Here is a 16,472-nt window from a genome sequence, read left to right as displayed (position 1 = left end):
GTATTCACTCGTTTTTAAAAATCAATCATTACATTAAAATTTCGCATGTTTATCTTCACCTTAGATCCATCTGTTGCTTAAATTGGCATACCCTTCGAGTCTTCGTCATCGAATGCTTTGAATGTTTACCAAATGAATCCCCAAAAACATACTTATTATAAACATAAATATTTTAACATTTCAATCGTATGCTCCTACATTTTGGGTCAACGGAAATGGATTACAAAATTGAAGTTTTGATAGCTTACTAGGGCTGTGACAAATAATAATTAATGTGATTTCAGCGAGGATATTGTCAAGTAACCCGAGCGAACAAGAACCGCGCGGCGCGGGGGAGGATCAGCCCTCGCGCCCGGATATCTCTGGAGACATCAACTTGTCTGGAGAAACCGTAAGTGGATTAGTTATAGCCTCTAGTAAATGTTTAATGACATTACTTAAATGTCCTTAATTCTCTTTATCGGCGGCGATCTTTCGTATGGATGAGGAATAAATTAGGGTTTGCAAATTATACAAGCTGAAATTGTGATGTGGTTTTAGCAATATACAAGTAAAGGAATAGCTAAATTTATTTAATTAAAATTAACTATACTTACTTTGTATTGTCTATTATTAAAATACACAGAATATAAATTAAATTATGATTGTCCTCATTATTAAATCTGCAGATTGTTATATTGTTATTATTATCGCGGACTCAGTAATGTGGTAACTGGTAACCCAGGTTTTCGTGCTAAAGATCTGTTTTTAAGTTTATTCTCACAAATTTTCAGGATATAATAAGCCAAGCGGGATCAAACCTAGAGCCAGAGACGCGGCCGGCGGACAGCGGTGTGTTAATCATGGACACGCCCCACGAGGACCGCGCAACCAGCTTCTTCGCACAACCGGGCATACTAGCTGGTGAGTATAGTATTCATTCGTGTGGGATAATATCAAGACAACTATGCTGTTGATTTGAAGAGATTACATTTCGTTCAAACAATTCCATATATTGTGTACAAGCCAAGGCTGTACATTTTGCTCAGTCAGGCTTTCTTAGTTACGCGCGGTGATTTTCTAAATCATCGGAGTTCCGCCCCGGGAACTAGAATAAAGTATCTTATGGTCTATCTTACTTGATTGTTAGATAATTTTAAATTTAAATACAAAATTTCATGCCTGTTCTTAGATAAAAGATAAACCTAGTATTTACTAATGAAATTCTATCGTTTTCAGCCGTAATCGGTGGAGCCGTAGTAGGACTTCTATGCGCGATTCTGGTAGTAATGTTCATAGTATATAGAATGAGGAAGAAGGATGAAGGTTCATATGCTTTGGACGAGCCTAAGAGAAGCCCGGCAGCAGCATCGTATGGGAAAGGTCACAACAATCGAGAATTTTATGCGTGAGACGACACAGAACATCCTATGCCACCAATTTTTTAACTAACAGATAAACAAGATGGCCGCACGCTGTTTTGACGTTTTTAAATTTTGACATGACTGATAATTTTCCTTACACATTATCCTGTGGCTAAATGTTCTGTGGTCGGTGTTCTTACTAAAAATTTCAACATCTGTACTGATTGTACTGATCTGTACAAATCATGTACATTTAAAATGTTGTTTAAAAATCGAATTATGCAAATTGCATATAAATTATATCAATTAAGACCAAATATTAAACTATCGTTAAGATAGTCTCGATATTACAATGTCTTCATATTTCGAGACCAATAAGTGTTTGGAGTGTAACTAATTTTGTATTTGAATGGAGATCTTGTAAGTTTCTGTATAAAATGAATGTGCCATTCGCTTCTTTTTAATTGTACATTTGCCAATATTGTGTCGTAGTGTTTTTCATAGACTATATATAGTCTATGGTATCGTCCATATCTTGTTTGTTCTGTAATCTATAATGAATCTAATATCCTGTATTAAGGGCCAATTGATTTATATCCAGATAATATTAATAACTATCTCAAAATCTTATGAATTGTCTTATGTATTAAATTACAAACTTATCAAATATTAAATATTAGGGCTTTTGATAAATGACTAACTAAAAGATATATATGGCTACCTATTTATTATTTTCAATTGTTATTACATAGAATAAAAGTAATAATAGTTATCGTAAATCCTTTTTAATATTAAAATTATATATAATATCACTTTTAATATATACGATTTTGATATATGCTTGTATCATGTTCTGCCGTAAAATAAAATACAGTTACTCTTTTTTATATGTTCCTTTAGATAAGTAAAATAAATTTCTTAACTATATGTAAAAAATATGACAATTCAGATTTTTTATTTTTTATTCTTATTTTCTATATTGAATCTGTATGTTATATAATTTTTAAACCAGGTTGTGCAAGCCAGTCTACTTTTTATGATACTTTTGTGACTTGTGCCATTTTTATTCTATTAACTATGTATGCTACTATACTGTAATCATTTTACATAATTTTATTGATCATCTCAGTCATAGATATACCAAATATTTTGACATTTAACGCGATTTTTTATTAATTATGGTATAATCACAAATAAATAAAAGAGCCAGATCATCAGTTGCAAGTAAGAAAGAAAGAAATAGAGAATAAAGTAGGAACAATTAATATTTATAGATTCTGTGGCAAGCAACCTGTTTGGTTTCTATATTTTATGTTATGTCTATGACTTAGATAAGTACATTAAAAATAAATTAAATTATGATAACCGTATTTTAATTTCTTGTGTATTGGACTTGAACATAATTTACACTTTTAATTTAAAATTTTACTATAGTTTCTGGCAATTAATTTATTGTTTTACTATAAGGGGCATTGTTAAGTGATTGCTTATATAAAACTGTAATATATTAACAATTATTATTAAGCACTAATACACTGTAATGAACAAAAATTAGAATTGGTTGCAACTAAAAGCTTACATTCCCACAATAGCATGGATTACGCTCACATAGTGTAAATGTAAATTGTAATTGTATATTGTTATAGGGGATAATATAAGTTATAAATAGTTGAAATCTGTCACCAAATAACTCTTGTTTAAAACTTGACATTTACTATAAAGTTCCCATGAACTGGAATTATATTCTCATTCATCAAATTTATATGGAAGTAAACCTCAGATCGACAGAGTATAAGCGGAAAGAGAACCGGCGTGGCAGTTATGCGAATTTTACTCGTCTTTGATTTATTCGTATTAGGTATGTCATATCAGACGATTTATGTCGAACTATAATGTCGTAACTGAGTTGTCAACATGACAAAAGCATACTGCAGCAAACCCACGTTCTGTTTACGCACAATGTGACCGTAAAGGCCTTACGTGACACGGACCAGAATTCCACTAATTTGTCTGACCTATATAAATTATAATTAATTCCTACTGTATTTCTTCTTTGACATTATAATTTAATAACATTTTTTTTGTCATTGTTAATGTTAGGATCAATAATTAACCTTACAGTGTGGTTAAAGTAATTAAAAAAGTTATTCTTTGTTTTCTTTAGGGTTTAGAAAGTTAAGTCGGCTCATGCCTTGTTAAATGTCGTAAGATTCGACTGCTGTCAAGTACTGGCAAGAGCTAGCACCCGGATATTTGCTTAATAATAAATCTGATTCTTTATAAATTAAGGTCTGACAAAATAGTGGCAAAAATAGGCCTTTTTACTGTATATTGTTAAATATGCTGTATAGGAAATAAAACTTCATCACACTTGCATTACCTATAATCAAGGCCTATACAAAATCTTTGATCTATGAATCTATGATCTATATTGTATTCCTAGAAAATATTAGAAGCTTTGACGTGAATACCTTTAGTAATAATTTATTAGAATTGGCAGCTGTTTGATTTCATATTGTAATTATTTCAATGCCTTTTTATTTTATAGCCGAGCAGGTACAGTTAACAAAAAAGTTTTTAATCATCATGATATTGAATCATGTAAAAGTACCTATTCTCACATAGTTTTTTACAAGTGGTCTGTATCATATGGATAAACTGATGTATTAAAATTACCTTCATACAAATGTCGAAGAGTGCAATTTTAGTGGTTTTGCTCATGGCTTCAATAACATATATATATACTAAGGTATAATTTTAAACTTATTAAATAGTATGTGTACTGTACCCAATATCAAGTAAGACGTTTTGTATTGTACAATTCTGTCTTTAATGGAATGTATTAACAATAATTTGTTACTAAAAAGGCAATGGAATGAAAAGAAGCAATTTTATCTTTAAACTAATGTGTAAGTTAAGGTAGGGTAAACACGGATGTCCACCTTGTAAATACGCTCCTTTACACTTAGGTAAATATACAGGTCAATAAGAAAGGCTTTGTTTAATTGATACCTTGACACTAGATACAAGAGTTTATTAAATCAATTTCAAGACAACACATGGGGCGTTAAATTTCTTAATAAATAAAAAAAATATAAAATAATAAATAAATATGCAGGAAGCAGATTTGTGAAAATATGTGATTTTTATCCCTGTGTGTATAGGTTCAATTCCTGGCTAAGCACTAATTTATTTGTAATTCTATATGCAAGCTGTGGAATTTGAATGAAAAGATTGAATACAGTATAAACTCAATATATGAATACTAATGGCACAGGGGATTGCACATTTTCAGGTTTTATAATTGCCATTATATAGAAAAAGTCATCATGAAAAGGAAGCTATCAATATATAAGGTATATATATATCTTGAAGCATTGTTTTAATCTAATCTAAACTGCTTTGACTCATAGCTTTTCCTGTCCTAAGAAAAATTTTTTTTCTTATGTATTAAAATACTCCTCTATGTACTGGTTTCTGTGTATATCATTCCCATCATCAACAAATAAATTTGGTTCTTCAACTATAGCAGTCTCACTTTTCATTAGACCTGCAAATAAATTAAGGAAGAAGCATTTTATTTTATTAGTCAAATCACACTTCTGAGGTGTTGGGGTCTCCGGCTAGCCAATCTCCTAACAATATTTTCCATCATGGTATAAGTTAATTGTGCATATAGAAGTCTATTGGTGCACATATTATAAGATTCTGTTGATGTCTGACAATGACCACAATGTTGAGAGACACAAGCCCAAACCTCACCCTCTCATGTGGTGCAAGAATTGATTCATTACTTATGTTTATATGAAATATTAAAAGAATTAAAACAACTGCAAACCTGTGTCTTTGAGAATTGGTTCATTTAATTGCATTGCTATATTATGTAGTACTGCACAAGCAACTACAGTTGTTTTGGCTGTGTTTAATGAGCCCCTAATGACATCTTGTAAAATTCGAAATCTTTCCTTCCAAACACTCATGCATTGTTGGACAACATTATGAGTTTCAAAGAAACTTTGATTATATCTTTCTTCTGCTTGAGTTATAGGTCTGAGAACTGGTGTGAGAAGATGTGGGGTACAGGGATATGCACAATCACCAATTAGTTTTCCAACAAATTCATTTTCTTCAAAACGCCTCTTAATTGAGCTATCATTATATATCTTTGCATCGTCGGTACTGCCTCGCCAGCGACATACAATATCTCGTATTTTCAGATTGGCATCACAGATAATCTAGAAAAGAAACGACTTGCTTTTAGAAATGGAAAATTAAAAGTTAAATATGATGTGAGACGTTTTTAACTTTTTAACATACTTGTGTATTAATTGAGTACTGTCCCTGACTGTTCATAAAAGATTGACCATTATTATCACTTATTTTTTGGATCTTGATGTGGGTACAATCTAAGACACCAGTTATGTTTTTCATGCCACTTATTTCCTCAAATTGATGCATAATGGTTGATTCCTCTGTAAAATTTTCTGGCATTTTAATATACTGCGAACTTTTACAACATAATGCGATAGAAACTTTTTGAGCTAAGCGCGACAACGTTTGCTGACTTATTCCGTGGATGTCAGCACAGTTCTCTTGAATCTGCAATAAATGGAATTTTTTACTATTTTTATAACATAGCAATATATTCCACCTCGTTTATAATATTTATTCACTACGTTTAACCAACCCCATGACGAGCCCAATATCTAATAACTGCCATCACTTGCAGTTCAACTGGAACTCCACCCCCACGCAAATCCACTTCTAGATCATTTCGTAGTAAATCAACAATTTTCAGCATGTTCTGCTTAGTAAATCTATAGTATAGTCTGAAAGTATCGTCCGGCATGTTTAGAGGATTGAACCTCATTTTATATTTTTTCCTAGCTCGCAGTGTCTTTCTTCTACACTGTCTTATTTCTTGAATATCGCGTTTGAAGTCCGTGAAAAACTCATCAATATTCATTTTTCATTCATTCAAGGCTTTGACTGATTTAGGACTTTATAGTTTATCAATAATAAAAAAGGTAAACAAACAAATGCTAACAAATGTCAGGGGTCGCAATGACTGACAGTGTTGTTATTTGTCATACTTTATTGTCAATTTGACCGAAAGTATCTTTTATCGATTTCATTGTAAGTGTATAATTTCGATTCGAATTAATCTCATTTTAAATAGCTGTTACAAAAAGTATTAATAAATCAACAATATTAGTGAATCAACTTCGACTAGTTTTTGGGTCGATGAAAAATATAGCTCCTATAAATATAATAAATTTCTTTATGTAAGGACTGTTCAAATAATATAACAGTAAAAGGTCAAAAGCGAAATTGAAGAACTCATGAAAAAGTCTGTCGTTGTAACACTGTCACACAAAAGTAGCCCGAAATCTTGATGAAGACTAATTGATAAATTTGTAAACTCTTTTGTTAAAATATTATTAAATTATCATTTATTGATACTGTTTTAAAAAGCATCAATGAACCCTATCGAACAATATCAGAATAAAATATATAAAAACAAGCAACAGCCCCATAAGCAACTTTAATCGCTTTTTAATTTATAAAACCGAAAAGGTTGTGTACTATGTACCGCCAAGTACCGCACTTGAAACGTGAAAAAAATTTAATTAGACATTTAAGCTGATTTTAAAAATTAAAGTCAAAAGAATTTGACAGCGGTGGGATTCGAACCCACGCCCTTTCGGACTGGTGCCTAAAACCAGCGCCTTAGACCACTCGGCCACGCTGCCTACAATGAGCTGGTGCGAAATAGTGAAACATTTATATCAGGAGTATATTTATATATTTTCAAAAGGTTATTTTATTATTATTAAAAAGTAAACTATTTTCGAATAAATGCATCAGTATAATAAAAACGTCATAAGTAAAACCACTTATAAATGATCTTTGATTAATCTCTGGCGATTTTGGGTGATCTTTCCTTAATTTCTGAAATTAAAAAAACCCTTCATTAAACCTTTGATTACTTAAGTATATTTTTAAATTCTAGCAATTCAACTTAACTCGAAGAGTAAAATAGCGATAGCGTGTCTTGTCTACGAATGGAATTATTTATAGTAGTGAACGTAAGACATTTTAGTTTGAAATTGAATGCACTGACTGAGACTAAACATTATTATATCAGTTCCTTTTACTTAAGTGAAGTCGTATTGCTGCTGAATTACGAGTCTTGTCAATAGCTTCATTATTACCGCGTGATAAGGTTTCTCTTACAATACCGTCTTGAGCTGATCGTTGGGTAGAGTATTTGTAATATCAAAAACAATTAAAGTCACATTTTTTTTTATAGAACCGGGGGCAAACGGGCAGGAGGCTTAACATTGTTTACTTTAATTCTCTTTACAGTATTTGTCGTATAAATCAAATATGGTATCCATGGAACATATAATAAATATATTTCTAATTTGTTTTATGATTATATTCGCGAGGAAGCGATGAATACAATTTTTTATTCAAACATACAACAATATTATGTTCGAGAGTCTAAATATGAAAAGGCGCAATTTAGTTATAAAACTAAGGGCCGATTTCGGAATTTGTTTGTTCATTGTTACTTAGTTTAATTAAATGTAGTTTTTGGGGGTTGGTCGCCCAAAACACAGGTATAATCTGGAGATTGAAACTAACTAAATAACAAGGCAACAATTTAATAGGTTTAATTACTTAATAATGTTTTGCATATTATGTTGTATTATTTACGAGGACCTTAAATGTCAGAAATTCAGAGTATCTATGGTTCCAAGTATCGTGACCTGACCTGACGGGGCATGATGCATTAACAGTAGGTACTGTATGTAAAAAGTACTGTTGAGGCATTTTGAATAAGGCCATAGCTGTTTTACTTCCTAGTGAACCTCCCTCATTTTCCCAATCGTTTTCGCCACACTAACGTCACACGAACTATGACTCCCGTAATTCAAAATTCAATAGATGTCACTTTTCATGGGAATAGACCTTTTGTCTATTCGCTTCTACATTAAAATTATTTACTATAATTGTACCCTGTATTCGCATAACACTAACCCTAATAAAGTGCCACGACCACTTTCGAAAAAGAAAATAAAAAATAACAGGTAAGTAGGCAAATCTAGTTTCGCATTACGCTCATCGATCAACCGCGTGTATAATTAATAGTTGCCATCGCAAATAAATTGCAAACGGTTTTGACAATTTGCATATATTATAGATCACAAAAGTTCAGAGATCACTGCGAATAAAATACCATTCATATAAAATAATTTGGTACTTTGGATTTGGCAGATTTTTTGATAACTGAATAAAAAAGTTTATTTTGGACTATAAAGAAATAACGATTCAGTCGAAATGCGATAATTACGCACGTGCTTACAATTTTGTATGTAACTTGGAAACATGTACACCACCAGATACAATAAGGTATTCTAATTCAATTTTTTTAGATATTTGTATTGTTATAGTAACTAACCTTACTATAAATATAGGCAAAAACCGCACTCGCGAACCCTCTGTCATTGAGAGTGTCCATAGGCGGTATCACTTAAAGCCAACAACAACTCCTACCCGTTTGCCCCTGTTCTATAAAAAAAATATTACTTCAACTGGCAGATAAGAAATATCAAATATAAACTTATTCCGACTTTCTATTGTTCATTACTCTATGTTATTGTACATACATAATTAAGTACCTACTTAGATTTGCTACGTAGGTACATTGTAAAATGTCAATGTCAACTATATTTATAATATGATGACAGTGAAAGTTAAATGAAATTGAAATTTTATTGTGAGATAAAAAGCGATGAAAGATAAAAGCTAAACTGAATATTTTTTCATCACCAAGCGATGTAATTTAGTCCTTTACATTTTAGTTACATTCCACTATAAAAGTTGTAATATTTGCAGAGAAAAGAACTATGTCCCATTTAACACAGCTGTAATTTATATTAGGAACTTCATTAAAATTAATTGTGATTTCAAATAAACCTATTAAAGTAGGTTTTTATTATTACTATATCTAATAATTAAATAGCTAATGTCGTGTTATTAAGCTTATTTTAAGCCAGGATCGCTTTAAAATACTAAGCCAAATGGGCTGCATCTGTTTCGTCAAAAACTGTAGGCAAGTGCGCCAACTTGAATAATCTTTGCATCACCAGGAACAATAACGTTCAGTTAGGTATTTAGTAAATATTTATTACTTTGCCTTTGCTTTGACTCAAAGTTTTGGTTTCAAGAACTTTTCACTTACTTGCATTGAAATTATCATTGAAACTAATGGTTTGACCCTTTATTGATTAAGATCTTGTGACACCCAAGTTAGATGGTTCTGGTTACTTACAGGCATTAACACCCATAAGGGTATTTTTGGTTCATTTTTTTATTAAGATATTTAAGAAATAATATAAATGTATGTTTAATTTTATAATTTTGTTATGATTGTGATTGATTTTACTCCATAATATTTGTATATAGTACAAGAGACGAAGGACGTAGACACGGCTATGTGCTTTATACAGCTTTATACTGTCGAGGGCCGAGAGCGTGTTTCCAGCCCATTTAACATAAATATGTTGCTTTTATAGTGACAAGTATTCAATCTAAAACCAATAAACCAAAAAAAAACACACACGATACTTACAAATAGAAATATGTAACAACAACATTTACAGTAAAAAATTAAACTATTTTTATAAATGATTGTAATTAAAACTTATAACATAATTAAATATTGACAAATGGTTTTTTTTGTGACAGGGCAAGAGGCTCACTGATCTAAGGTGATACTTCCACCCATGTAGCGTCCAAGTGCCAGAAGGCTCGCGAATGCGTTGCCAGCCTTTTAAGAATTATTACGCTCTTTAGCGTAGTAGACCTTTTCAGTCAATACATTTAATTATCAATGTTTGTGTGTTAACTTTATGTTACTTCTGAAAAGGGTATAATAAATTAATTAATATATTCTCGTTTATAATTATTCGCTATATCCCCGGTCATTGCACCGCGCCCTCGATCTTGCATTTAAACGTCAACCTGTCATAATCATTGGCTAAAATCTCGATTGAACTAGCTCATTAATCTACCGTAACATATCGCCGAAATTTACGATCAAGGAAACATTTCTAGGTGAAGTTCGAGTTCAGTTGTTAGGCGAATGCGCGAGAGTGGTGGATGCTTTCTTTGTATATAAACGCGGAGAAATGCTCTCTCTACATCCACTCGACATCTGCTTCCGATCAAGTACACCATGGCAGCAAAGTTCCTCCTAGCTCTGGCTTGTGTCACATTGGCTCAATGTAGCCCTGCCCTTATAAACGGTGAGTTTATTAGTTTTTTGAATATCTGTATAGTTTTTAATCTTTTAACGTGTATTAATTCCTAATAAAACATTGGCTTAGAGGGTACAACGTCTCTCATCTGTGAGGATGTGTGAATCAACACTGTTAATCAACTACTGACTTATAAACAATTTTTTATATAAATTTATGTTTGGTTACAGGTTACTTATACCGTGATGGACGAGGGTTTTCAGTGGGACAAGCCTTTGCGAACGGCTATGGTGGGCGTGCAACGGGGTCCGCTACCGCTGATGGCGGCGTCCTCCAGGCCTATGGTACTGCTTCATCGGCTGATAATCAATTTGCAAGAAATGGCTTTGGTGAAGTTATTCCTGGACAGGCTGTAGCAAATGCTGAGGTCTTTGACGGTCCAGAGGCTCCTCAATATGGAGTAGCCAAAGCTGTGGCTGAAGCTCAAAATGCACCAACATTTTATTACGAAATCCCTCAACCAGCTGCCATTATGTACGAACAAAACTTTGAACTGCCCGCGCAGATGAGATATCAATTACCTGCAGGACAAATTAAAGCTGAATCTTCTGCTATCATCAACGGAGATTCAGAATCTTCAATCTCAACAGTGAGCAATGACGGTGCTGGTTCAGCTCAGTCTTCCGCCCAGACCCGTGGAGTAGGTAATTATGGCGTAACCACCTCAAATGCTAACATTTACGGAGGACAAGGATCAGCATCCGCAAATGCTAACAACGGCCTTGGCAACACCATCACCTCTGCCAGAACTCAGGGATTCGGTGCGGCAAACACAAGGTCTCAGGGAGGGCTCGGTTTGACCTCTGCTCAATCGCAGACCAACGGCGGATATGGCTCAGCTTCGTCTACTGTTAACAATGCCTACGAATCAGCTGTTGCCACCGCGAACACTCAAGGCTTCGGATCAGCAAACTCAAACGCAGATATCAACAACGCCGTTGCTTCCGCTAAAGCCGCTGAGCAAAAAGGCATCTCGTGGCGTTTTGGAACCCTCTACGGTACCCCCTCCATGGTGGCTCCCTCCATTCTCGGCCAAGCCCAAGCATCCAGCCAAACAAACGGTGGCCTAGCTAAGTCTACCGCACACACAAACACTGCTGGCTATGGAAACGCGCAATCATCCGCTGATACTCTTGGTCAAGGCTCTGCCAACGCAAATGCTAACATTAACGGCGGTTACGTCAACTCTGCAGCGAAAACATACGGTTATGATGCAGGTGTAGCTAAAACTGTAGCTAACACTCAGGGCTTTGGAACTGCCAACTCTGAAGCCAACACTGGTCTTGGATCTGTCAAATCTACCGTCAACACCAATGGATTTGGTTTTGGTAACGCTAATGCTGATATCAGCGGAACAGGCCTGAAGTCATCTGCGAACACAAACGGATTTGGATCAGCTTCTTCTTCTGCTAACAACAGAGGCTCCATGGGTTCATGGAGAACAAACGTTTACAACCCTTACGGTGGTTCTCGCACTGTAGCTAACGCTCAAACGTCTGGCCAGGGTTCCGCCTCCTCGTCAGCTAACACCCAAGGAATACACGCTGGATATAGAGTGGTGAACTCTTCAGCCAACACATCAGGACATGGCTCAGCTCAAGCCAATGCCCAATCCATTTAAGCTAGTAAATTAAAGCAACGACATTAAGACGACTTACAAAACTTGTCTTCATGTATTTGCAATGTCAACATCTATTTATTAATTTATGTAACTTATTAATTTAATATTTATTTAGAATAAATGGTTTCTTACGAAAATATTTCTTTTACTTCTATTTATCTACTTTAAAAACAAGATATCGTGTATACCTACTCTCTGTTTTCATATCACAAAAATGTATCTATTTGAATTATACAAATAGAAATAAAAAAATCGGTCGTAACTGATTATCAAGGTTGCAATTTAAACATCAGATACTAATAATTATATTATATTAATTAAATTAAATCTCATCTTTTAATAGATCCGGTACAATATTGTGAGTAAAAAACTTCACATGATATGCTAAAAAAATCAAGGTCAACCACAACCAAAAAGTGAAGGTTAAAAACACAATATCTCGGCTTCAATGGTAAAAACGCTCTTATAATTTTCAACCTAAACTTGACGTGATCAAACACTTATACTATGATTTTATTGAACATATACCTTAATACTCTTCAGTATTATGCGACTCTCAGTATGCTCGCATAAATGAACAAAACGCTAATGTAGTGGCGGATTTACGAGCAGGCTGAGTAGGCTGAAGCCTAGGGCGATACATTTTTGGAGGGGCAAATTTGAGAATAGATTATATTTGCCACACCTTAAAGCAAAAATATTTCTGCATGACAGTTTTCTAAAGTTTTTCAGATAAAAGTTAAAAAACAAATTCTGCTGATGACTTTCGATCATCACGACATTCGACGATTCCCTCCACTTGTCAATATACATTCGGTGTAGCAACGTTCCATATTCTTGATTAAAACAACTACATAGTTCGCCTTCTTCAAACCAGTAATGGACCTCTGCGCCCTGAACGTTCTGCGCAAGCGAAGAAATGTCAGCAAATTTATTTTTACCCTATTCTCCCTTTCGACACAAACATGTCAGTTCTACTATTATAGATGTTGAGAACTGGATGGTGTATAATTTAACCCAAACATTATTTTACGTGCATTTTCATGAAATTGTTGGATTTGACAATATCCTAGGATATGAGGATTGCAGAGGCAAGGGTGGCTTAAACTTCATAGCCAATTAATATCACATTTGTACTGAGTTCTTCAACAATTAAATTCTGGCACACGGAATATTGACCATTGTTATTATTCGTCACGCTATCTTCGTTACTAACCAATCTATGGCGTTTCATTTTAATTTCTAAAAATATTCAATTTGTACAAATAGAAGTTCATCAAAACTATTCATTCAACAAATGAGGCACAGTTCTACCTTATAGTAGGGGTAGCCCACGATACTAAATGAGGATTAACTCGATTGTCGTAGTGTTATCCACCTTATCATCGTTGGGGGGAGCGGCTATGGATTTTCAATAATGTAAAAAAAACTGTGCCATGGACAAAGTCGAGCGCGTAAGATATTAATAGCATCAATGTCCTACGTATTGTCGCTCTGTATATTAATCTGTAGTAATCCCCGCTTGGGCAGGGCTTCATTTACCCTTAGGCTGCAGCCTAGAGCGGGACCAACTAAGGAGGAGGCGGAGGGAATCGTGTGTTCGCTAGATGCTATCATCCCCTGCATATTTCAAAACTATGAACGGGATGTGCAAGATGGCAAATGTTCTTATCCAAATTAGATGAAGAATCGACGTTACTAAAAAGAAAGTAACTTTTTAGAAACCGTTAAATTTGAAAAAAAAAATAAGGGGGCGCATCCTGATAAATAGCCTAGAGCGGTCAGAATTCTCGATCAGGTCGATCGCTTGGGCTAAGTGCCAAACTACTTTTTGAACATTCACCAACGTCACCATATCCGTTTTACCAATAAATTTTATCAGCTGTTAGATCTGTTTATGACCGAATATTGACCCGGTCAACCGCTAACTGTACCGAACCCGACCTTATCTTTAGGTCAATGTTATATCCGTTCATTAGGTGCCGCTTTGTTCGCGTCTCTGGTGAGCGTTGTCCAAATTCACTACTTACTCCACACATATACAATGTATTTAGGATAATATACCAGGGCTTTATTACCTGTCTTGAAGATAAAATAACAGTACAAACTTAAAGCCTTCACGAATACTAGTTAATTATTTTTGTTTGTATTTTTTTGTGAAGAAAATTAAAACTCGTCAATTATAAAATTTTAACTAATAATAGATGCCAGACCTCCACCAGATTTGGATTTTGACATACAGTATGTATGACGTGCTCACTCTCGACTATGAACATTACCGATAGTATATAGGGGACGAAATCTCCTTTTCACAATGTAAAGCCAAAGCTAGTTTATCAAATAAATAATGTATCTAGTAAGAATAAAAATATGTGAATATAATTATGTTAATTATATGAATATAATTAAATATGGTGAAGCATGCCCTCTCACAACATTGCTGTGTGCATTCTTATTGAATAAAAAATTATTATTCATTATTAATTCTCATTAAATTATAACGTGTCACGTGTAAAATATTAACATTAGGAATTTGATAAAGATTTGAATTTAAAAATAATTGAATGATTTTAAATAAAGTAAGTAATGTAATTTTTCAGCTTGAATAGGTGAAAATTTGAATAAAAAACGACAGTATAAAATATGATGAATATATAATATAAATGAAGGTTATTAATATTTTAATAATTAAAAATACTAGAATTCAAACTTTATTTGAAAAAAAAAATAGAATTAAACTATTGTCTAGTCAAGTTACGTGTAATTTTTTTTTTAATAATAAAAATTACAATAGTTGAACTACTTGTATATGCCAAAATAGGGAAAGACCGAAGAAGTTTCTAGAACAGATTTTATTTATGACTTAACTATTTTTAAAATAGATTTTTATTTAATTCATTTGCATGATATAAATAATCTATGTCAACCAAAATTGCTAATTTATACCATAATATCACCATGTGGGCGGAAGTCGACAAAATTAATGTTTTTATTTAAAAAATGTATCCAATTTCTTTTAATTTTATTCTGTACCTCTAATTTTAGCATAACAGTAATAAATTGAATTAAAACCAGATAAAGAAAGTACCAGATTAAATTGTGAGTGATTGTCAATTGTCAAAATAAAAAAGAGTCGACTTCTCTCTGACCTCTGATTCCTTTTATCTCTACCACGGTTTGTGCCAGCCAGCGTCAAATGACCTCTTATTACTGAAGACGCGTAATCTATCGCCAGATCCAAAAATAATTCAAGTAATTACTCAAATGATTGAGATTGACAGAATATTGCCTAGTAAATGTGTTCAAAAAATGAAATTTGATGACACTTCAAATAAATGAATGTTTCATACATTTGTACAGAATTGTACTTATGCTTCCACAAAGTGCTTCAAATTTTGCAAACAAATTGTGTGATTAATTAATTTTACAAATTGTTAATTAAAAGTCGAACCTAATTTTTGACAACTGCGAGTCAAATGTTAAATGTTATCAAAATCCATTACGTTGAAATGTTTAAAATAACTCCTTAAATAAATATAAATATTCAAAAACAGTAGTTTAAATTTCTTGTATTTTATTACTGCGATTATTAAGAAATAAAAAGTTTATTTTCTCTACAAATGTTTTCTAATCAATTAATACGAGAGCTCATAAATTATCAACATTATATTAGCTTATTCATTAAGAGATCGACACATAAATAAGGATTACGCTAATAAAATACTTGTTTGTGAATCAAGTTTATTTATTTCATACGAGCTAATATTGTATACCTACGACACTTCGTCAGAAACTAAGTCGCGATTCAGACCTTATCGCACGTTCAACAATCTCAATTTCAGAAATAGTTATAGTAAAATCATATTTTTTTGTACCTTTTGTATGCATTATATTACTGAATATGTTATATGAATACACGGCTGTGACCACATAGCCTGAACTAACTAACAAAGTTATACCTAACCCAATGGAGTCTTCAGCCCGGCCGGACGCCAAGCACTAGGATCGTTTAAATATGCATTTGTATATTAATAGGCCTTAGCAAGTAGCTTTACTTTAACGTACGATTTAAATTTCTTTTTTACACCACTACCACTACCACCGTGTCTCAGGATTTTGTTGAAAAAACGTTTACAATTGAAATAATTACTGGTTTTATGCAGCCTTGTGGTTGGTGCG

The 16,472-nt window shown here is 33.2% G+C and overlaps 3 protein-coding genes and 1 non-coding gene across 6 annotated transcripts in view; 2 read left to right on the top strand and 2 right to left on the bottom strand.

Annotated features, from left to right (window-relative positions):
- Positions 1–4,336, top strand: part of LOC111000793 (syndecan) — a 222,735-nt gene extending 218,399 nt beyond the window's left edge. For all 3 annotated transcript variants that reach the window (XM_022270372.2, XM_022270371.2, XM_022270373.2), the window contains 3 exons: positions 285–391; positions 774–903; positions 1,219–4,336. In XM_022270372.2, coding sequence (XP_022126064.2) covers positions 285–391; positions 774–903; positions 1,219–1,391 — 410 coding nt within the window. In that variant the 3' untranslated portion in view covers positions 1,392–4,336. The remainder of the gene's footprint in view (positions 1–284; positions 392–773; positions 904–1,218) is intronic.
- Positions 4,114–6,364, bottom strand: LOC111000792 (putative nuclease HARBI1). The gene is made up of 4 exons (XM_022270370.2): positions 6,031–6,364; positions 5,661–5,942; positions 5,182–5,578; positions 4,114–4,893 (listed from the first exon to the last, which is right to left on the bottom strand). The coding sequence occupies exons 1-4, from the start codon at positions 6,307–6,309 to the stop codon at positions 4,787–4,789; spliced, it is 1,065 nt and encodes a 354-aa protein (XP_022126062.2). The 5' UTR covers positions 6,310–6,364; the 3' UTR covers positions 4,114–4,786.
- A 652-nt stretch (positions 6,365–7,016) lies between these two features.
- Positions 7,017–7,096, bottom strand: Trnal-uag. Its single transcript has one exon. It is a non-coding gene; the product is annotated as a tRNA-Leu (tRNA).
- Positions 7,097–10,535: 3,439 nt separating this feature from the next.
- Positions 10,536–12,430, top strand: LOC111000803 (pneumococcal serine-rich repeat protein-like). The gene is made up of 2 exons (XM_022270388.2): positions 10,536–10,660; positions 10,843–12,430. The coding sequence occupies exons 1-2, from the start codon at positions 10,591–10,593 to the stop codon at positions 12,291–12,293; spliced, it is 1,521 nt and encodes a 506-aa protein (XP_022126080.2). The 5' UTR covers positions 10,536–10,590; the 3' UTR covers positions 12,294–12,430.
- The last annotated feature ends 4,042 nt before the right edge of the window (positions 12,431–16,472 follow it).

This window comes from Pieris rapae, chromosome 20 (genome assembly GCF_905147795.1).
Source record: "Pieris rapae chromosome 20, ilPieRapa1.1, whole genome shotgun sequence".
In the NCBI taxonomy this organism is placed as follows: domain Eukaryota; kingdom Metazoa; phylum Arthropoda; class Insecta; order Lepidoptera; family Pieridae; genus Pieris; species Pieris rapae.
The sequence above is the reverse complement of the archived record's forward strand: the minus strand, read 5'-3'. Positions and strand labels throughout refer to the sequence as shown.